Here is a 23440-nt window from a genome sequence, read left to right as displayed (position 1 = left end):
CTGCCATCTATTTTCCAAATCCCATTTTTCATCATCTCCCCTTTATGCTCTAAAGCAATTTTACCAATCTGACGAATGCACCTCAGTCGAGGGCATCGATAAGATGTATGAGAGACATGTCCTAACTTGTCTTTATTTATCCGCAGCCTCCCTCAGGTGTCTGCCTATTTATCGGATCACTTACCTGCCTATTTGCCTACTGGCCTATCTAGGTGCTTAGTGCTAATCAGCGCTGCACTTGCCTAGTTGCTACCAAGAATCACCTATTGCCTAGTTATTGGATCCACGATCTATTTACCTGCAGTTGTGCTTAGTGCTATTCAGCGCTGCACTTGCCTACTGAGATCTACTCAACTCTACTACTTGGCGCTATCGGCATTGTCCGCCTATTCGACAGCCCACCTGTCAAGCTATTAGGTGCGACGTCCCTATAGGTTCAGATCTGTGTGAGACGTCATAGCTACGCCAACCCTCTGCAACACACTGGACATATCCTGTCAACTACGCTGCCCACGGCAGATCCGCTCTGCCCGCAGTAACCTTGTGCCCACGGTAGCCGGCCACCCGCCCTACTGTGCCCACTACAGATATTAGATTTTGGGGATTGAAACTCCACAAGAACTATATCACCGGCGTCCCTCTATCCGCTAGAGCGCCATCTCCAGCTGCAGAACCTCAAGCCAGGACACAGCCAGCTGCGACATCAACAGGACAACCAGCTAAGTCAGAGGACAAAGTGACATACTCTCTTATTAAATGCAAGAGTGATGATTAATGCTAGTTTTATTTAGAGATAGAAGCAAACCCTCCCCCTTTTTATTCTTATATGTATATTTATGTAAATAAATATTCTTTATTTTAACTTTTGTATCTATCTTTCATTGCTTTGTCTCGTTGCGTGTCTGCTCCCGATTCATATGCTGATAAGTGGGGGTGTGATTGCTTTCAAAAATAATCATCCCCTAGACATATAACGCGCCAAACACACGTCACATTACCCCACCTGTCACAATACCTATTATATAAATGCTCTTGAAATGTAACTTCTCATCACACCTCACATAAATGCCTATCAAATTGAGCTTCATATATTAGTTTTAGACTTTCATTTTTTCCAGTCTATTCATTTGAACATTGACCCGCAAAGTAACTATATATAATCTTATATGATTTTAATCTTTTGTAATATATATATAGGCCGGTATATATATACTACATATATATCTGTTGTATAACCTTTAAACAGCTGCGTGGCTACAGCAAGTCTGAGATAAACCCCTTAATAAACGACGCCATCGAGAATTGGCACCTACATCCTAGTGTCCACGAGAAAGCTGGAGAATTGCCGAATTTCAGGGCGAGAATATTCAATTTGGTTTTAGTACTCATTGAAAATCCCCCGGTAATATTCTTTTTGTTAATCATTTATGACCACTTTAGTGTTCTTAATAATATAGTACCAAGTTACGATGATCTTTTATCTTTTTATACTCTTTAAACTATGACCAAGCTTCTCGTGAAATGTAACTCACATACTCATTCATAATCCATGAGTTTTTTTCTTTGTTTGTTTGTTTGTTATTGAAACACAAACAAGAAATATAAAAATACTTAAAAAAAAAACACCACAAAATTTACATTAAGCGTAGTTGTATCAATTACTTTGGATCAGTCATGTAATTAAATTTGTTATAGATCTAGACTAACAATAATAAATCTGTGCAATTAGAAATATTTTTACCAATTGTTTTGTTGAGCGCAATTTCATGCTTTTAGCTTTCTCAAAGATCCTATCACTTGTCTGGACCAGTTGAAAGGGGGTGGGGATAAAGAAGACGGTATCTGGGTAAATATTACCGTGATCGCTTTTTTAATACATTTATAAAAAAAAAAATTTAAAATTTGAACTACTTGGAATCGAACTCGAGGACTCTAGCCTCCTCAAACCAATACACTAACCACTGTACCAGCTTGTGAACAAAATATACGGTTTTAAAATTATTGTTAGTTTCAAGCTTCAAAGCAAACTATGAAGGGGACTAATTCATTATTCAACCTTTACAATTGCATCAATTAAGTACAATTTCTTTCCCTTGTTCGATACCAAACAAAATAATTTATTACCAATCGTTAACTAATTGGTTAATTTGTTTTTTTGTTGAAATAAGTGTACTTGATCCGAGATTGGGTGTGAGAGAAATAACGTGTACAAACTTTTGACCAAACAGACAGACAGACAGATATACATGTGTTCTTATTACCGCTATCGTTTTCAAAGTATGTTAATAAAGAAATATGTCCCGACTCCCGAGAGATACCAGAGTCACATAGAGGAATCACTTCCACGGCACTTAAGTTTCCTCTCTGGGGGCACATTCCTGTAGTTTAAATAAAAGGATCACAGTGTACCTATTGTTATCATCATACTGAGAGATGTACTGCCTATTGTATTACAACAAAAAATCTTCAACAATAAAAACAGGTTTATTTTTTGGTCTAACTCTAAAGGGAAGAATGTCGTCTTTGTTTCTTTATTACCTAGTCTCTCTCTCTTAACTAATTAATCTCAAATCTCAACTGCCATCATCTGTCTGAACGTAACTACCTTTAATGATTCTAGGTTATAACATGACCATAAACATTCCTACTAGCGTATACCCTGTCACTATTCGTCATGGTCTCTTTCTCCATTCTACTTCTGTGAATCAAAGGAATTCTATGTATTACATTTGGTGTACAAATAGCCATATGTGCCGTTGGATGTGCCCAGTATCTGTTTTCTTTTTGATGTAGTTCCTTAAACATAATAATAAAACAGTTGCTTTAAAAAAAAATGTGTTTAAATGTGTTTGATACAAAGCTTACATCAACTCTGTCTGTCTGTCTTTCTGTCTGTCTGGTAAAAAGAGTGTACACTTTATTTCTCCTACACCCATTTTCTAATCAAGTTGAAACTTTGCACAATTTTTATTCATTGGCGTAGACAAGACCTGAATAACTAAAAACAATTACCAATTAGTTAATTAATAAATGATAATTCATTATTTTGTTTGATACCAACAAGGGAAATTTATCCTTCAGGAGTCACAGATAAGGCTAAATATGTAGGGTTTTGCCCCCTTAAATATTTATACACTTTATTTCTCCCACATTCATTCTCGGATCAGGTTGAAACATTTTACAATAATTTACTGCACCTAAAAAAACATGAATCTATTTTTTTTATATAAATTAACAATTAGCCAATTAATTATTGGTAGTTATTTTTATTTTATTTTGATATCAAATAAGGGAAACAACTTCTACATTATTGAGACTTATAGTTGTGAATGTGGAGTTCTTCCCCTTAAATAACATATTTTGCTTGTTTAGATCCTTATTTTGGATGAACCAGATAAGGACCTAACTGAAGACGACGTGGACAAATGGTTACAGTTCGCCCAGTCCAAGTTATTAGATAGGACAGTTCTCCTGACCACTTCGTCTCCTATCACGGCCATGAGACTGGCCAATAATATAGCAGTCATCGCAGACGGACAGATTTTATGTTTTGGAAAAGTTCCATTTATTGAGACCCTCTTTGGTAAGCTTGTTAAATGAATGCAAAGTTCTGACAGCTGTTTTAACAGCTGTAGTCAATAAAAGCAGTGTCTTAGATTTCTTTCTTAAAAGTACACAACAACTTCGATTCTTTTCAAAGTGTAATCCGATGATATCTGTTAGAAGTAAATTAGTCTAAAAGTCAAATGTTTAAATTTTATCATTGTGTGATGATTATATTTTTTTAATTAAAGCAGCCAGCACATATAAGGAAATAAAACATTTCCACTGATTTAATAATGAATGTGTTTAACAAAAGTAATCATGATGATCAAATCTTTCAAGCAGAAAATATTCAGACATTGTTGTACGATACTTTAATCTTTTTAAAAAAATCATGTTCAGACTAACATATAGAACTAGATTACTTACAAGTGGAACTAAGAGTGTAGTCTATGGTTTGGGTGGAAGCTAGATGTACTTTCAAGTGGAACTAAGAGTGTAGTTTATGGTTTGGGTGGAGGCTAGATGTACTTTCAAGTGGAACTAAGAGTTTAGTCTATGGTTTGGGTGGAGTCACGATAGAAAGATACATTACTTATCCCATACGCTAGGACTAATTCGTACACTGCTCCTTCTTCCCTAGAGCCACTTGAGAATGGAACGGATTGCCTAAATCAGCCAGAATAACCAATGACTAACCAAAGTTTTAAGTCTCTAATTGTCTCATTGTTTAAGCATTAAGGTCTCAAGAGATGTGTAAACAGGAAGTTTATCTACTCTCCAGAAAGCTCAAGATTCTACACAGAATAGATAAACATGTAAAGAGAATTATTTAAAAATGAAAATGTTTTTGTTTTATTTTAATATAAAAATAATTTCGGTTCAAAAACCTCTAAAAAAGACACGCCTGTATATGGGCCTACAAATATCTCTAAAAAGAGACAAGCTTGCAGTTGGGTCTACAAATAGATCTGTTCAGTCAATAAATTTCAAGGTTCATTGTTGAGTCTAATTTTGTTAATTTAATAATGTATTTTGAGAACAATGTGTATTATTTCTTGAGATTCAGTGCATGTTTAATATTATCATGACTTCTACTTATTAAAATGATTTGAATTAGAAAAGAATAAACTCTGTTATTTTTTAAACGAAACAAATATCTCCTGCAGACATTTGAGTCATCAGATTTCATGTCTGAAAACACCTAGATTTCATTCCATTGCTACACTAATTAACACGCACGACTAGATTAACATTTGGATAAGCGTAGGAAGTAATTATCTTCTGTTTTAAAGGAAATACTGTATTATTTATAAGAAATGATACTATCGCGACATCCCTATCACAAGGCCCTGTACGGTCGCATACTTTACACACAACTAATAAGGGATCTGAATTGTATAGTACATCGACTGAACATTATGCGTCTTGAAAGGGGGAAGCTACTATTTGAAGTTTAAAGTACATATCAACTAATTAGGAACTCTAGTTAAAGGTAACTGGTTAACATAATTGAAATCTCTTGTAACATACAGGTCTAGATTTAAATTTGATTTAAATTAGGGAGGAATATTGTCTAAAAATAACATATGCACAAAAAATTACCACTAATTAATTATTTAGTTACCATTACATAATTATCAAATGGTTATTTTTTTTTTAGTGGCACCCGAAAGGGGAATAAACGCTATTAGTTTCGTGTGGTCTGTCTGTCCGTCCTTCCATCCGTCCTGTTTAGATTTCATAAACTAGAAAAGATATTGAAAAAATCCGACATCGTAATAGATTAGACCTTTCAAAGTTCTGATGCAAAGGCTACTTTTTTCTTTTCTGATAGCGAAAAATTTAATTTTTAACATCAAATATGCAAGCAGTTTTTTCATAAAAATAACACATTTATGCAAACGTTTTTAGATTTTTTTGTAAATATATATATGTATATATATATATGTATATATATATATATATATATATGTATATATGTATATATATATATATTACAATTGTATTACTAAGTTAAGTAAGTTCTGTCATACTAACTACAACATTTAAACAAAAATGTTAACTTTTTTTTTAAAGAGAAAAAATCTATTTATTTAGCAACAATTAATAAGTAGTTTTTCATATTATCTCGTGAACTGCTATGCAGTAGCACATCAATAGAACACTGAACTAAAGGAAGGGGAGAATTTTTTTTTTTTTTACGGAAATGTTTTTTGTCTTGAGACTTTGAATAAGAGATTAATCCTTACAGAACAATTAGATCAGTTAGATAATTATTATATGACATCAGTTAGGACAGGTTCACAACGAACTTCTTCAATTTCACATATCCCTTGGTCTACTGGACCATTGGGGCATCACACAGGATCTGTCAACCTTCTTTCTCCATTCTTCTCTGTCATTAGCATTTGATAGAATTTCCTTCTGATATTCTTTCTGAAAATATTGAAACTATTTACCTGCCTCGGTGGACCACTTCGGAGCCGTTTTTGAGTTTGTGTTCTTTATTCATGTGTTGTCGTCGACAGTAGACGATATAAGCTTTGTAAACACTGATGACTGAATGACACTTGAAGGTAGATACTCCCACAACATGGCATGACTCAACCCAGAAATGGTCGATGTCATAGTGGAACCTTCCGGCTTTGGGGTGAAATCCAACTCAGTGGTCAAAGGGGAAAGGGGATGCATTGTTCTGATTTCAGGAATTTTCCCAAGGTATCTCACCACCTTGACGATGTCTATGCGATAGTAGATCTAGGCCTAAACATATTTTGGATTATTTCAACTAGTATTTTCTTATTGACTTTTGTCTCAAGGCTCAGGCTACCAGGTCTCCATAACTCTAGGGCCTGAAAGCGACGTAGAGGCGATCGGTCACTACATCCACCTGTACATTGAAACCTACAGCGTACAGAGGAGCAACCATGAAACACTGGAGGTAGTACTCCCAGAGACGTATACGCCACTCTACGAGTTCCTTCTAGCCAACTTCATGTCCAAAGGGAAAGAGCTGGGAGTCCATTCATTTTTAGTGGAGCGAGTTCACCTCCGTGATATATTTAGCAAGTAAGTTGACTATAGAACTGTCAACACATTTCTGTAGAGTCCAAATGTCTTCCAATTCCGAATCGAAATTTGCTTTCTGAAGGCAGCACGGAAACTTTATCAGATACCCCCCCCCCCCTAAAATTACGAGTCCTTAGAAGAGATTTGACCGGAGTGCAATGAGCCTGCTTAGAGCATGAAAGATACGCAATACAAGAGTAAAAAAAAGAAAGGTAATAATAAATGTCGGGTGGTGCGAGTAGCACGGGGCATGAGATGATGAGAGGCATCAAACTTTTCCCCTGTATATATTAATCTTTTGAGAAATACTGAAGTCTGAAATATTTTTTTTTTACATTTTTTTTGATGACTTGAGAAGGATCTGCCTCACTAGGCACGCCACTGCTAAGAATAACAAAAAATTTAAATTCACAAGCAACTTGAACAAACACTTCAAAGAAATGTACAGGTTAACTAGTTAACCCTTTTTTCTTATACCGAAACATTTCTTCCCTTAAATTGACCAAAATGTATCTGTAAAATGGATGTATTTTATTGTATATTTGCTTCTTTCTGTCTTCTTTCTGTCTTCACCACTATCAACTAAAAACATCATCTAAGTAAGGACATCACCTAAATCAAGAGTTTTGTATAAGTCATAAAATTGTCTAGATTATAAGAACAAATAAGTCATGAGATGAATACGAGTCCTAATGTCATCAAAGTCAGGGATCATGTAATTTGAATCACCAAGTCTTCATGTCATATGCCATAAAATCATCAAAGTCACGAGGTCATCTAAGTGATGAGGTCAACATAATCTTAAAGTCCTCCTAAGTCACGAGATCATGCTTTGTTTTAATTTCAGACTCTACAATCCTGAAGTCCTAAAAGGTCACTTGCAGGTCATGTCTGAAAGACGATCCACCTTAGAAATAGCGACACTCTTGGATCAAACCAAAGGTCCCAAAAAATTGTATTCGACCTTGTCGGAGTCGTTCAAAGAATGTTACAGCGCCACCAGTCTGTGGTCAGTCAAGGACAGGGAGAGCAGTACTAACTGGCTGGTCAGTAGCTTCAAGAACATGTCATCTTACTTGAAATCCAACTCAACAGTGAGTGAGGACACTGTCCGAAAAATGACCAAAAAATAAGCTTAGCTTTTCGTGCGTCATGGAATATAAACTCACCAAGATTTGTTTCGTGTGTTTTGTCCGTCTTTTGAAACCATTTCATTTCATGAACAAAGGAAAGCATTAATACATCCGGGTATCTCAATGCCTTCGTTTCTTTCTTGAGTATAGACAATGGACCTCATTCTCCACTCGTAAACAAACAACATTTAGCCACGTGATTCTATATATCTTCTATACAAATTATGTAATCCATAATGGCTGTCACGTGATACGTATTTTTCATTGTTTTATCAATATTATCACGTGGCTAAATGTGTTTATTTACGATTGGTGAATGAGGTCCATTGAAACAAGGAGTTTATTTTCAGTTAAAGACTTTGCTATGAGAATAATGTGAGAATTTAGATCTACATACAAACTGTAGTTTTGTCATTTAGTTGACTAGTACACATTTTTAAATTGTCATAATTTAGAGCCGCTTGAACATTAACGGTTGTAACTGTACGGTAATAACAACAACAAAAATAATACAACGTACGATTGAAGATTAAAAAACAAACGACAGGGGAGTTTTCATATTAAACCGTGACGGTTTTATGGCCGTAGAGTTCTTTGAAACAGCATTGTCTTGCCGCTAAACTCACCTTAGCACCGTGGACTCAATGATTAACGTGACTAAATGCTTGCTTTCACACTTGACGGTTCTTAGTCGTATAACCACGTGGGACGAGCCAATCTTAAAGCAATGATTTGAAATGAAATAAATACAAATGTAGGAAAAAGGTACAGACGGAACAGTCAAATCTCGTCTAATGTGAAAGCTACGACACGGGGAAAAAATCTCGTCCGTTTTTTTTTTCATACGGTCAAGACCGTGTAATGTGCAAGCGGCCTAAGTGTAACTGTCGCAGTTGTTCGTTCTCCCATATTTATTCTAGATTCAAAATCTAACGTAGGTTCTTTAAAAAGCTTTTCAAGGAAGTCTTGACCTCCTACCCAAGTACCATATATCTTTTAAGCATTTTACATAGTTTTGCTGTCTACTGTTTCTTGTCGCTAAAAACGTGGTCCAATTAAAAACAAACCGGTAGACTCGTTGCTGTTGACTAATTTTAAAGGTAACTTTATCTATGGACTTGAACAAAATAAAACTTTTTGTTCTAGTCTGCCTCTACTATCCTCCATACAATGGACTATCCGAACTTGTAGTCTCTTTCAACATGTTTAGGATAACAGCAATGTTCATAGTGGAAATGCACACGCCATCAATGTGATGTATCATTTGTCTGTTTCTTAGCACAGCAGTTGAAACGATTTGGACTAGGACCAAGATGTTTAGTGTGACAAATAGTGGGAATTCAGTCTTGAGAAGGATTCTAGTTTGACTTCATGTTAAAAAGATCAATTTGACTGACGTGAGCATGAAGAGTTACCATTAGGGATAGAATGTGTTTCGAACGAGTCTGTTGCATCCAGCTCTCATTACCAAACCAAAGAAGATTGATCGTTTATTAAAGACCATTGAAATACATCGTCTCTTCTTCACTTCATTGACGTATACATTTTTATAATTTAACGAGCAGCTATCCGCGCTGAGCTAGGGTTCAAACCCCCTAATATAGAGTGAACACAAACACTTCTTAGACCCATTAGTTGTAGCCTTTTTATCAACACTTCTTAGACCCATTAGTTGTAGCCTTTTTATCAACACTTCTTAGACCCATTAGTTGTAGCCTTTTTATCAACACTTCTTAGACCCATTAGTTGTAGCCTTTTTATCAACACTTCTTAGACCCATTAGTTGTAGCCTTTTTATCAACACTTCTTAGGCCCATTAGTTGTAGCTTTTTTATCAACACTTCTTAGACCCATTAGTTGTAGCCTTTTTATCAACACTTATTAGACCCATTAGTTGTAGCCTTTTTATCAACACTTATTAGACCCATTAGTTGTAGCCTTTTTATCAACACTTATTAGACCCATTAGTTGTAGCCTTTTTATCTGCCTGCATTATACCCCCCCTCCACAAACACATACACATTTAAAACACACATATTTAATACACACACAAACACACACATTTAATACACACACAATATTAAACGACACTCCCCAACAATGCACTTTTTGCCCTTCTATATTCTGTGACAGTCAGAGCCGGTGGCACAGCCAGTATTACACTAACATCGCATATTTTGTTTGCATCCTTCAATAGAAGACCTCATTCTCGATTCACGAACTTTTAGGCCACCCTTCATTTTTTGGATCCCTCAATTCAAAGGCCAGTACAGCACAGTTTTAAACAAAGCTCATCCTTCTTTGATTCACCCATTACATCCTACACTCACTACACCCATTTTGATAGAAGAACTGATAAATAATTTAGTGAAGCTTTGCTTTTCCCGCGAAACAGTTATATTCAAGAAACATCACTATTTGCAACTTAGTGGGTTTTTAAAAATATTTATCATTCATACAGCTAGATCTAGAGACGCACATTTACTAGAACCCATATCCACAAACCGTATTATACACCCAAACACACACTTATTTTTAATAGGCCTTTATATTTACAGAGACAACTTTTAGGCTTTTTTATATTTTTGATTTAGAAGAGAGGCCTACTTGTAGATCTAGATCTCGTCGTTTTAAAATTGTGCTACACATTTATCATAGTCTATACATTTCAAACTGTAGTAATGTTCTTCACACGAACGCACTCACACAAGTACGCTTTGATACAGATGTTTTATGTTCTTTGTAAAACACATTTGATAATCACACTGATCCAAGGATCACATTCATTCACACAATTATCTAGATCTAAAGGAGAACTAGATTTAAGATCTAGATCTAGATCTGTATGAAAATAAGCATAAATATAAAAAAAAAAACTGGATCAGAAAGAAAGATTGTTAGGCACCATAAAAGTGTCGAAACGTTCTTAAATGGAAGGAAATATAACCTTGTACTTTAGATATTTAAATGTCTTAAAAAAACATATCTAGTCTAAATTGCGAATAAAAATTTCTATTGTGAAAATGGCTTCGCTGTTCTAAGCTTAAGTTAAGTAATAACAGGTTAAATTTTTGTATTTTATCGTCCACTGCAAGTGGGAACATTAGTGATGAGTTAGAACAGTGATGCCCAAAATACGGCCCGCGGGCCACATCCGGCCCGCGACGTGGTTCTATCCGGCCCGCCAAAACGTCGACACAAAGTGTAGAAAATCCATTGTCCAAATAAAAAAAGTTTTAAAAAATATCTTTCCCTACGTAGAGTAAATGGATTGGTATCGATAGCAAGCCAATATATTTGTTTTATAAAGAAAGAATGGCTCCCTTTAAAGAACATAACATTAAACAGCTTTAGGAAATCAAACAAATAAGGCAATATTCTTGGTTTGAGACGCGATAGATTACACCTAGAGTGGAGGATTGATGAGAATATTTACCTAATAGAGAAGAAAATGAGTCGGATGAGTCGGATGTATGTATTTTCTGTTGCCGCTGACGAGTCTACCGACATATCTGATACCGCTCAAAATTTAGGTATTTATTCGCGATAAAAACAAGTTTTGAAATCAGAAAATTCGGAGCATGCATGGATCGCTAGTGGCGAAGCACTGACAAAAAATGTTTCAACCATCACAGAGAATCTATTTCCCTTGGAGAAATTAGTGGGAGTGACTACTGATGGTGCCACAACTATGGTTGGCAGCAATATAGTTTTTAGAGGTCAAATGGAACCAAGCCTCTGTGGTCTCGCTGAATTATTCACCAACAAAATTTATGGACCATGTGATGATGAACGTGTTCAGATCGAACAATATTCTTCGTTTCTAAAATCCATCTGCGGCCAATGTGCCAAATGCCCAGACAGAGCTACAACTGAAACTGATAGACTTACAAACTAGACATCCTTGCTTGATAAATTTCAAGTGATGCAGACCATTGATTTCTACTGCGTATTTCTTGCATAAACTTGTCGAAATCTATGAAAACAAGATTTACGGATGATCACAATAATTGACTTACTGACTTAATCCTGTGCACTCCCAGGAGAGCATATGTCCACAACCACACCTCTCCACCGAACTCGGTTCTGAACAGACCACATAGGCCTAGGCTCGGTTCTGAACAGTTTTCTTCATCTGCTCCCAATAATTACAAGTACAAGGCCTATATTTAAAAGTAGTTTAGGATAAACTTCTCATGAATGTATCACGGGTTTCTAATAAAAATTGGTTTATTGTATAATTCTCTTTTTTTTTTTTTCTTTCTTCATGTGGCCCGCGACTCGAGTGTCGGATATTAAAATGGCCCGCCGTCCGAGTGAGGTTGAGCATCACTGAGTTAGAACATCAAGGTCAGTGATTTTATAACAAGGCTTGTCTTGTGAGGAGTGCAGTATTTCCCGTGGCTGCGCAGCCCCAGCTGTGACCTACATATTTTGCCACATCCAGGGCAAGCATAACCATTGTCCGCAGGTGGTCGATTTAGATTTTCTTTTCGCCATCTGCGTTTGTCCTCGGCAGCAGATTTTCTTTTGGTCTCAAATGTGTATATAGTAGAAGAAGATTAGACTGACTATTAGCTAAAGATCTATATCACAACACTGCCATGCGGCGGCTATGTCTATTAATAACAGAAACAAATCATTCGTTTTGTAAGAGATGTGTAAGAGATGTCGTCAGAAAAAGAAAGAATAATGAAGGAAATCAGAGATCCATTGACTTTATTCGATGGTGGATGACTACTCTAGCTGAGATAATTCGATAGAACTACAAAGCAAGGCCCCACTAGCAAATACGTTTAGATTGAGCTATGATATCAAGCAACTCTAGTCATTATGATTATATAGGGCTACTAAGTGAAGCCTAATTAGCTTACGGATAATAAAGATTATTATTATTATTATTATTATTATTTATTAAACGAATCCTCTCTAGCAAATATGATTAGATCGAGCTACTTCGCAAAGCGTAGCTATCTTTTTGGTGCTAAGGTTCAACACATGTGTTATTCTCTCTATTCGAGACATTACCAGTAAGTGGAGAAAAGTATTTGGCTCTTTAGGTTTTTTTTTTGAAGTCCAAATACTGATATCCCCTTAAGTTACAGCTTGATACTTGGTTATTTTTTTCTTTTCATATTTAAAAAGGGAATTACACTCAATGTAGAAAATATAAATGGCTAGGTCATCTTTAACTCTTTCTCTCCGTTATTATTTACCACATTCTGGTGGAATCAACGCTGGTATCGTCAGTTAGGAGAGAAAGAGTTAAACTGTAATATGTTGTATTGGAGAGAGATATAGTGAAATCAAATTTAGCGTTATCTGTAAGATTTTAAATAGTGTTTCAAACAAAATAAAGCAACGACTATAAAATCTAGACCAAACAAGACAAATATTTTAAAATACTTTAAAAAAAAAGATTAGATTAAGTGTAATTGTGTACATTAGTTTGGATCATTATGTAATTAAATCATCACTACCCAATTTCATTGTAGCAGATGGTGGTAGAAAGTTATGTGTAGTGGCGTAGCAGGGTACCTGTTGGCACTGGCTCAATAATATGACAGGTGGGTCTCCTTTAGAAACTCAAATGTTTGGGTTGATAGAAAAACCACAAAACAAGTCATGTAGCAGTATATTTAGAACAAGACATTCCAATGTACCAACTTTTACAAGTGTCTTTACGCTTTGTTTACATACGTTTTTTTTTTACAAGTGAATGCAATGGTTTCATACCAATGCGTCTATGTCATCTTATAAGTAATGAACGACTATCGTTCAATGGACTTATTTTGTCAAGGAATCGGGCGCAATGAACTCCTGGTTGCTAAGCCACTGGTCGTTAAGTGGTTTGTGCTCTTCTGATTGTCAACACAGGGTCTGGGATTGAAACCTACACGCTGACATCCTCTACCGCATTTCTTCTTGAGAAAAGCATATGTGATTTAAAAGATTCGTGCACCAATTGAGAATCATTCAAGTGAGCCTACATTTGTAGCGTTTTTCATTTTATCGCTCGACTACGATCACATGACTTCAATCTATAACAACACAGTGACCTTGGCATGTTACGCTCAGGTTACCGAAGCGCATCCTAAATAATAGAGTTGACTTGTAAATTAAATGGCTACTGTAACCGATATGTCTTACAATAATAAGTGATGTTTCAGTTTCTCTTTTTCATATCTGCACAGATCAGTTTCAAAATTGAGACTCGCTATTTAAATATTTAGTGAACTACTCTAGTTATATGACTTTTAGGTTAGTTGATGCCTCTCTGAAGTCATGAGGCCTCAGTGAAGCTCTGGTAAAGTCAAACACTTTCAGTGAGCCATGAGCCACAATAAGGCCAAATAGTCTTCAGTGAAGTCAAGAGTCCTTGGTGAGGTTACAGTCACTAGTAAGATTAACGACGAAAACAAAAAAAATCTCTTCCGTTCAACCCAACGTGTGACAACCATAGTGACAACCATAGACATAAATAAATATAGACTGGCCGAAGGAAGTAACTTCATGTAACTTGAAAACATGTATCTCTATTGTATTCGGATTTCCGAATTATGAAAAATTGCACGATCTTCATTCTTAGAGATTAAAAAAAAACACTACTGAAAATAATGTAATACTTATATAGGTTATGGCTGAAATAGATATGAATACGTAACTTTTATACTGCTCATAAATGCTGTATAATAAAGTACACAAAATTGCAAGTCACAAATTTTCGTTTCATAAAACTCTTTAATCGGCCAGTCTATATTTATTTATGTCTATGGTGACAACGTTTTGACGTGACTTCGATAGTCACTGCACTCTAAAGATATTTGGAACAGTTCATGATCAAACAAACAAAAAAAGAAGATTAATTATAATTAAATGTAAACTCTGTGTGTAGCCTATCAACAGTTTGAGACCCGTTTCCTATCTAGACCAGTTATTTTTCCTAAATGTAAACTCTGTGTGTAGCCTATCAACAGTTTGAGACCCGTTTTCTATCTAGACCAGTTATTTTTCCTAAATTTAAACTCTGTGTGTAGCCTATCAACAGTTTGAGACCCGTTTTCTATCTAGACCAGTTGTTTTTCTTTGAGCTCCATCAGGTGGAACGCTCGTGAAGATTTCTGTCTTAAGTTCAAATTCCCATCAGGTGTGCCAGTCGTCTCGTGTATAGGAAAATATATTTTAAAAAAACTAGAAGAATAATGTCTTTCTAGTGACATTCAGAAACTCACTGAGTTGACCCACTAGCAATAAACAGGCTTTCATTAAGCTTGATAGTCTTACTTAAAGACATTGAATTTTATTTCTTCAAGTCATTTTGACATTTCTCAATATTTATTCGCGAATTTGCTCATTTCATTATGCGTATTTTCAAATAGCAGGCCCATGCTAAAATTACGTGGAAAGTTTTTATAAAAAGATATCTCTGAAGATAAAAATTCGTGGGTTTGTAGTAATCTGTCCAAAGCAGTTGAGTTTTCTTCCAAAAAAGTGTGTTAGAAAGAAAGGCTTGGTATTTAATTAGTATATATTTTGTTACAGCTACTTCTGTTTAAAAATGTGTACAATTAAAAGAAACAAAAAAAAGGAGGATTCTAAAAGTGTCTGAGTCGCCTCTTTTGCGGGAGGAGGGTTGTGGAATGGATGTGATGATCGCCTCTCCCCCCTTTTCCCAATGGATTCTCCCATGGGCTATTGGATCTTCATAGCTGACACATTTACAACTGTAAGTCTTGGGCCTCTGTTGTTATGTGAAACTAAGAAGGGAAACCCATTGTCATCATTGACATTAGACATCCTTATTGTACCTCCAAATGGGTGTCACCCGGTGCGGACCGCATCCCCCCCTCCCCTGTCACGCCACTGGTAATTAATTATTTTGGTTGATATCGAACAAGGGAAAGGAATTGTACTTGACTGATGTGGTGGTATAAGTTGACTTTGTCCTCTTTAAACTATGTAGAAAGAAATAGATGGCCGCGTTAAAGTTTCAAACTAAAAATAGATAGCTATATAGCCTTTAAGTTTCGTAAGCACTCCACTAGCACAGTTGAAATGTTATGGCTTGAGGAGACTTTGAGCATTCGAGTTCGAATTCATGTCATTTCAACATTTAAAAAAAAAATAGATTTTAGAAAGTGTCGAAAAAAAAGGTCGTTTACTTACTATTAGACCGAGGTCTTAAGTTTCTTAAATATAAGGACGTACACTTACTATTAGACCGAGGTTTTAAGTTTCTTAAATGTAAGGGCGTACACTTACTATTAGACAGAGGTCTTAAGTTTCTTAAATATAAGGGCGTATACTTACTATTAGAACGAGGTTTTAAGTTTCTTAAATATAAGGGCGTATACTTACTATTAGACCGAGGTCTTAAGTTTCTTAAATGTAAGGGCGTATACTTACTATTAGAACGAGGTTTTAAGTTTCTTAAATATAAGGGCGTATACTTACTATTAGACCGAGGTTTTAAGTTTCTTAAATGTAAGGGCGTATACTTACTATTAGACCGAGGTTTTAAGTTTCTTAAATGTAAGGGCGTATACTTACTATTAGACCGAGGTTTTAAGTTTCTTAAATGTAAGGGCGTATACTTACTATTAGACCGAGGTCTTAAGTTTCTTAAATATAAGGGCGTATACTTACTATTAGACCGAGGTCTTAAGTTTCTTAAATGTAAGGGCGTACACTTACTATTAGACCGAGGTCTTAAGTTTCTTAAATGTAAGGGCGTATACTTACTATTAGACCGAGGTCTTAAGTTTCTTAAATATAAGGGCGTACACTTACTATTAGACCGAGGTTTTAAGTTTCTTAAATGTAAGGGCGTACACTTACTATTAGACCGAGGTCTTAAGTTTCTTAAATATAAGGGCGTACACTTACTATTAGACCGAGGTCTTAAGTTTCTTAAATATAAGGGCGTACACTTACTATTAGACCGAGGTTTTAAGTTTCTTAAATGTAAGGGCGTACACTTACTATTAGACCGAGGTCTTAAGTTTCTTAAATGTAAGGGCGTATACTTACTATTAGACAGAGGTCTTAAGTTTCTTAAATGTAAGGGCGTATACTTACTATTAGACCGAGGTCTTAAGTTTCTTAAATATAAGGGCGTACACTTACTATTAGACCGAGGTTTTAAGTTTCTTAAATGTAAGGGCGTACACTTACTATTAGACCGAGGTCTTAAGTTTCTTAAATATAAGGGCGTACACTTACTATTAGACCGAGGTCTTAAGTTTCTTAAATATAAGGGCGTACACTTACTATTAGACCGAGGTTTTAAGTTTCTTAAATGTAAGGGCGTACACTTACTATTAGACCGAGGTCTTAAGTTTCTTAAATGTAAGGGCGTATACTTACTATTAGACAGAGGTCTTAAGTTTCTTAAATGTAAGGGCGTATACTTACTATTAGACCGAGGTCTTAAGTTTCTTAAATGTAAGGGCGTATACTTACTATTAGACCGAGGTCTTAAGTTTCTTAAATATAAGGGCGTATACTTACTATTAGACCGAGGTCTTAAGTTTCTTAAATATAAGGGCGTACACTTACTATTACACCGAGGTCTTAAGTTTCTTAAATATAAGGGCGTATACTTACTATTAGACCGAGGTCTTAAGTTTCTTAAATGTAAGGGCGTACACTTACTATTAGACCGAGGTCTTAAGTTTCTTAAATATAAGGGCGTATACTTACTATTAGACCGAGGTCTTAAGTTTCTTAAATATAAGGGCGTATACTTACTATTAGACCGAGGTCTTAAGTTTCTTAAATATAAGGGCGTATACTTACTATTAGACCGAGGTTTTAAGTTTCTTAAATGTAAGGGCGTATACTTACTATTAGACCGAGGTCTTAAGTTTCTTAAATATAAGGGCGTTTACTTACTATTAGACCGAGGTTTTAAGTTTCTTAAATATAAGGGCGTACACTTACTATTAGACCGAGGTTTTAAGTTTCTTAAATATAAGGGCGTATACTTACTATTAGACCGAGGTCTTAAGTTTCTTAAATGTTAGGGCGTATACTTACTATTAGACCGAGGTTTTAAGTTTCTTAAATGTAAGGGCGTATACTTACTATTAGACCGAGGTTTTAAGTTTCTTAAATGTAAGGGCGTTTACTTACTATTAGACCGAGGTTTTAAGTTTCTTAAATATAAGGGCGTACACTTACTATCAGACCGAGGTTTTAAGTTTCTTAAATATAAGGGCGTATACTTACTATTAGACCGAGGTCTTAAGTTTCTTAAATGTAAGGGCGTATACTTACTATTAGACCGAGGTCTTAAGTTTCTTAAATGTAAGGGCGTACACTTACTATTAGACCGAGGTCTTAAGTTTCTTAAATGTAAGGGCGTACACTTACTATTAGACCGAGGTCTTAAGTTTCTTAAATGTAAGGGCGTACACTTACTATTAGACCGAGGTCTTAAGTTTCTTAAATGTAAGGGCGTATACTTACTATTAGACCGAGGTCTTAAGTTTCTTAAATGTAAGGGCGTATATTTACTATTAGACCGAGGTCTTAAGTTTCTTAAATGTAAGGGCGTACACTTACTATTAGACCGAGGTCTTAAGTTTCTTAAATATAAGGGCGTACACTTACTATTAGACCGAGGTTTTAATTTTTTTAAATGTAAGGGCGTACACTTACTATTAGACCGAGGTTTTAAGTTTCTTAAATATAAGGGCGTATACTTACTATTAGACCGAGGTCTTAAGTTTCTTAAATATAAGGGCGTACACTTACTATTAGACCGAGGTTTTAAGTTTCTTAAATATAAGGGCGTACACTTACTATTAGACCGAGGTTTTAAGTTTCTTAAATATAAGGGCGTACACTTACTATTAGACCGAGGTTTTAAGTTTCTTAAATATAAGAGCGTACACTTACTATTAGAAAGAGGTTTTAAGTTTCTTAAATATAAGGGCGTATACTTACTATTAGACCGAGGTTTTAAGTTTCTTAAATGTAAGGGCGTATACTTACTATTAGACCGAGGTTTTAAGTTTCTTAAATATAAGGGCGTATACTTACTATTAGACCGAGGTCTTAAGTTTCTTAAATGTAAGGGCGTACACTTACTATTAGACCGAGGTTTTAAGTTTCTTAAATATAAGGGCGTACACTTACTATTAGACCGAGGTTTTAAGTTTCTTAAATATAAGGGCGTATACTTACTATTAGACCGAGGTTTTAAGTTTCTTAAATGTAAGGGCGTATACTTACTATTAGACCGAGGTTTTAAGTTTCTTAAATGTAAGGGCGTATACTTACTATTAGACCGAGGTCTTAAGTTTCTTAAATGTAAGGGCGTATACTTACTATTAGACCGAGGTCTTAAGTTTCTTAAATGTAAGGGCGTATACTTACTGTTTCTTAAATGTTAGGGCGTATACTTACTATTAGACCGAGGTTTTAAGTTTCTTAAATGTTAGGGCGTATACTTACTATTAGACCGAGGTCTTAAGTTTCTTAAATGTAAGGGCGTATACTTACTGTTTCTTAAATGTTAGGGCGTATACTTACTATTAGACCGAGGTTTTAAGTTTCTTAAATGTTAGGGCGTATACTTACTATTAGACCGAGGTCTTAAGTTTCTTAAATGTAAGGGCGTATACTTACTGTTTCTTAAATGTTAGGGCGTATACTTACTATTAGACCGAGGTTTTAAGTTTCTTAAATGTTAGGGCGTATACTTACTATTAGACCGAGGTCTTAAGTTTCTTAAATGTAAGGGCGTATACTTACTGTTTCTTAAATGTTAGGGCGTATACTTACTATTAGACCGAGGTTTTAAGTTTCTTAAATGTAAGGGCGTACACTTACTATTAGACCGAGGTCTTAAGTTTCTTAAATGTAAGGGCGTACACTTACTATTAGACCGAGGTTTTAAGTTTCTTAAATATAAGGGCGTACACTTACTATTAGACCGAGGTCTTAAGTTTCTTAAATGTAAGGGCGTACACTTACTATTAGACCGAGGTTTTAAGTTTCTTAAATATAAGGGCGTATACTTACTATTAGACCGAGGTTTTAAGTTTCTTAAATATAAGGGCGTATACTTACTATTAGACCGAGGTTTTAAGTTTCTTAAATATAAGGGCGTACACTTACTATTAGACCGAGGTTTTAAGTTTTTTAAATGTAAGGGCGTAAACTTACTATTAGACCGAGGTTTTAAGTTTCTTAAATGTAAGGGCGTTTACTTACTATTAGACCGAGGTTTTAAGTTTCTTAAATGTAAGGGCGTATACTTACTATTAGACAGAGGTCTTAAGTTTCTTAAATGTAAGGGCGTATACTTACTATTAGACCGAGGTTTTAAGTTTCTTAAATGTAAGGGCGTATACTTACTATTAGACCGAGGTTTTAAGTTTCTTAAATGTAAGGGCGTATACTTACTATTAGACAGAGGTTTTAAGTTTCTTAAATATAAGGGCGTACACTTACTATTAGACCGAGGTTTTAAGTTTCTTAAATGTAAGGGCGTATACTTACTATTAGACCGAGGTTTTAAGTTTCTTAAATGTAAGGGCGTATACTTACTATTAGACCGAGGTTTTAAGTTTCTTAAATGTAAGGGCGTATACTTACTATTAGACCGAGGTTTTAAGTTTCTTAAATGTAAGGGCGTATACTTACTATTAGACAGAGGTCTTAAGTTTCTTAAATGTAAGGGCGTATACTTACTATTAGACCGAGGTCTTAAGTTTCTTAAATATAAGGGCGTATACTTACTATTAGACCGAGGTTTTAAGTTTCTTAAATGTAAGGGCGTATACTTACTATTAGACCGAGGTTTTAAGTTTCTTAAATGTAAGGGCGTATACTTACTATTAGACAGAGGTCTTAAGTTTCTTAAATGTAAGGGCGTATACTTACTATTAGACCGAGGTTTTAAGTTTCTTAAATGTAAGGGCGTATACTTACTATTAGACCGAGGTTTTAAGTTTCTTAAATGTAAGGGCGTATACTTACTATTAGACAGAGGTCTTAAGTTTCTTAAATGTAAGGGCGTATACTTACTATTAGACCGAGGTTTTAAGTTTCTTAAATGTAAGGGCGTATACTTACTATTAGACCGAGGTTTTAAGTTTCTTAAATGTAAGGGCGTATACTTACTATTAGACCGAGGTTTTAAGTTTCTTAAATGTAAGGGCGTATACTTACTATTAGACCGAGGTCTTAAGTTTCTTAAATGTAAGGGCGTATACTTACTATTAGAACGAGGTTTTAAGTTTCTTAAATGTAAGGGCGTATACTTACTGTTTCTTAAATGTAAGGGCGTATACTTACTATTAGACCGAGGTTTTAAGTTTCTTAAATGTAAGGGCGTATACTTACTATTAGACCGAGGTTTTAAGTTTCTTAAATGTAAGGGCGTATACCTACTATTAGACCGAGGTTTTAAGTTTCTTAAATGTAAGGGCGTATACTTACTATTAGACCGAGGTCTTAAGTTTCTTAAATGTAAGGGCGTATACTTACTATTAGAACGAGGTTTTAAGTTTCTTAAATGTAAGGGCGTATACTTACTGTTTCTTAAATGTAAGGGCGTATACTTACTGTTTCTTAAATGTAATGGCGTATACTTACTATTAGACCGAAGTTTCTTAAATGTAAGGGCGTATACTTACTGTTTCTTAAATGTAAGGGCGTATACTTACTATTAGACCGAGCTTAAATTTCTTAAATGTAAAGTGTTGAAGTAAATTGACTATTGAGCAGAACGAAGCTGCATAACTCTCACAGTTACAAGACATGACTAATTCATGGACTCTTGACTCTCAAATGTCACGCTCACAAGGTTAGATTGAATTTTAAAGCACCCCAAGCTGATGTGGAAATTTTATATCCAGATTAAATACCAGGCGAAGCCTGGTTTCTGTTTCTAGAGTCTCAAATTATTTTACTTGTGATAATATTTCGGTCTTCTTTGATAAATATATAAATACTTTGATAAATATATAAATACGCGTTTTAAATGTAGTAATTTAGATTTTGAATAATGTCGTATTTAACTAGTATTTATTAGTATAACGGCAAATGGGCGTACACTATTGCCTATGAAAATATCCACCTTCTTTCCCCACATCCCGTTGTCAAAACGTTTCTTCATCTTGTCATTGATATATATCAAACATAAACAACACACACACATATGCACATCATGCATACTTATATACACAACATTTATCTGGCTCCTATCAGACGCCGACCTAACTTAAGCTCAGTAAAAAGAATTTTTTTACATTTATTTTTAATAGCGTATCGAAGAATAGCTAGTCACTGATGCGAGTCAAGAGACTGCTGAGTTGTGTACAGTCAAAATGTATGTCGCTTCTTTAGCCAACGCATTGTGTAATGTCTTAGAAGGGCTTGGTGTGTTTTCAATAGACTGAATGTAACCTTTGTTCTGACGGACCAGAACATACACAGCAGCGCCCTAAGAATTCCTAAGCTAAAAATGCCAGCCTTTACCAAGATTCGAGAGAGACTTAGCGCTTTACCACTCCACCCCCCGGTTATTTCAAAAGCATTTCATTAAATCATAATACTAATAAGACTTGTCTTCCATTAAATAATAAAGCTTGTCTTCCATTAAATAATAAAGCTTGTCTTCCATTAAATAATAAAGCTTGTCTTCCATTAAATAATAAAGCTTGTCTTCCGTTAAATAATAAGGCTTGTCTTCGAGCCCCAAGGTTAATAAGGAATACATGTTTTGTCACATCCAGGGCAAGCATAACTATTGTCCACCGGTGGTCGATTAAGATTTTCTGCATTAAATAATTATACGTCTAATTAACATGTGCAAGATTTTTTTTCCAACTTTGATATTATAAACTTAGGGAAGTCTCTCCACGTCTCTAGCACGACTGGAATGAGAATTCTTTAACTCTAGTGTCAGGGCGGTCCTGCTGTCACACTGCTGTGTGGTCCTGGGGCATGGAGAGAAGCTGAGGCGGCAGCATGGAAAGTACAGACCTCCATCAACAGATGCCTGAGAAATATATTAAAACATATTATATATATGATAAAATAGAAAATACCAAGCTGTGGGATGGGTGGACAGAGAAATAGAGAGAGGTGCAGATCTTAGAGAGTTCAACCAGCTAAGGAAGAGTTTGATTTTAACACCCCCCCTTTCCGAAATTAACCGGGGGGGGGGGGGAAGTTTTAAAAGAAGGTCTGTAAAGATGTGTTATTCTATATAAGGAGTGTCTCTAGATCTAGATCTAAGACTTACAAAATAATAATAAAATGTAAAGAGTGAACTAAGTTGAGAATTATAGTGTTGTTTTCTTCTTTCTAACTACTTGGTGTGTAGAGCAAAGCTTCAATAAATTTTATATCAGTATTTCTCTCATTTACGGATAAAAAATCGGTGTAGTGCTGTTGCATTATTATTATTAATTGGTTTCATAATTATACAGAAGACTTATTCCCCCCCCCCATTTTTTCCCCCTGTTCAATATAAGGTGTCTTCTGTTGTATTCCTCAGTTGTTCACTCAACCCTGCATTCTGTCAACAACAAGCTCGCGTCAATAAATTCCTGCCAACTCCAAACTTGTTCTGTTAACAATATTATTCTGTAGGCTACAGCTGTGGGGAAGAGAGGGAAGGTAGTAACACTAACAATGTCCCTTATACATTGGCACCTTACACTTTTCTTGCG

At 35.3% G+C, this 23440-nt stretch overlaps 2 protein-coding genes across 5 annotated transcripts in view; one reads left to right on the top strand and one right to left on the bottom strand.

Moving 5' to 3' along the window:
• LOC106056558 (ATP-binding cassette sub-family A member 17-like) overlaps positions 1-9516 on the top strand; it is a 32393-nt gene extending 22877 nt beyond the window's left edge. The window contains exons 11-15 of one of the 4 annotated variants that reach the window (XM_056025670.1): positions 1247-1402; positions 3373-3583; positions 6366-6615; positions 7463-7661; positions 9033-9516. In XM_056025670.1, coding sequence (XP_055881645.1) covers positions 1247-1402; positions 3373-3583; positions 6366-6615; positions 7463-7661; positions 9033-9074 — 858 coding nt within the window. In that variant the 3' untranslated portion in view covers positions 9075-9516. The other 3 variants (XM_056025671.1, XM_056025669.1, XM_056025668.1) reach the window with 3 other exon arrangements.
• LOC106056555 (serine/threonine-protein kinase Nek4-like) overlaps positions 1-23440 on the bottom strand; it is a 130670-nt gene that overhangs the window by 60694 nt on the left and 46536 nt on the right. The window lies entirely within an intron of this gene.

This window comes from Biomphalaria glabrata, chromosome 4 (genome assembly GCF_947242115.1).
Source record: "Biomphalaria glabrata chromosome 4, xgBioGlab47.1, whole genome shotgun sequence".
In the NCBI taxonomy this organism is placed as follows: Eukaryota; Metazoa; Mollusca; class Gastropoda; family Planorbidae; genus Biomphalaria; species Biomphalaria glabrata.
Note: the sequence above shows the minus strand (reverse complement) of the source record. Positions and strands in the feature narration are given on the sequence as shown.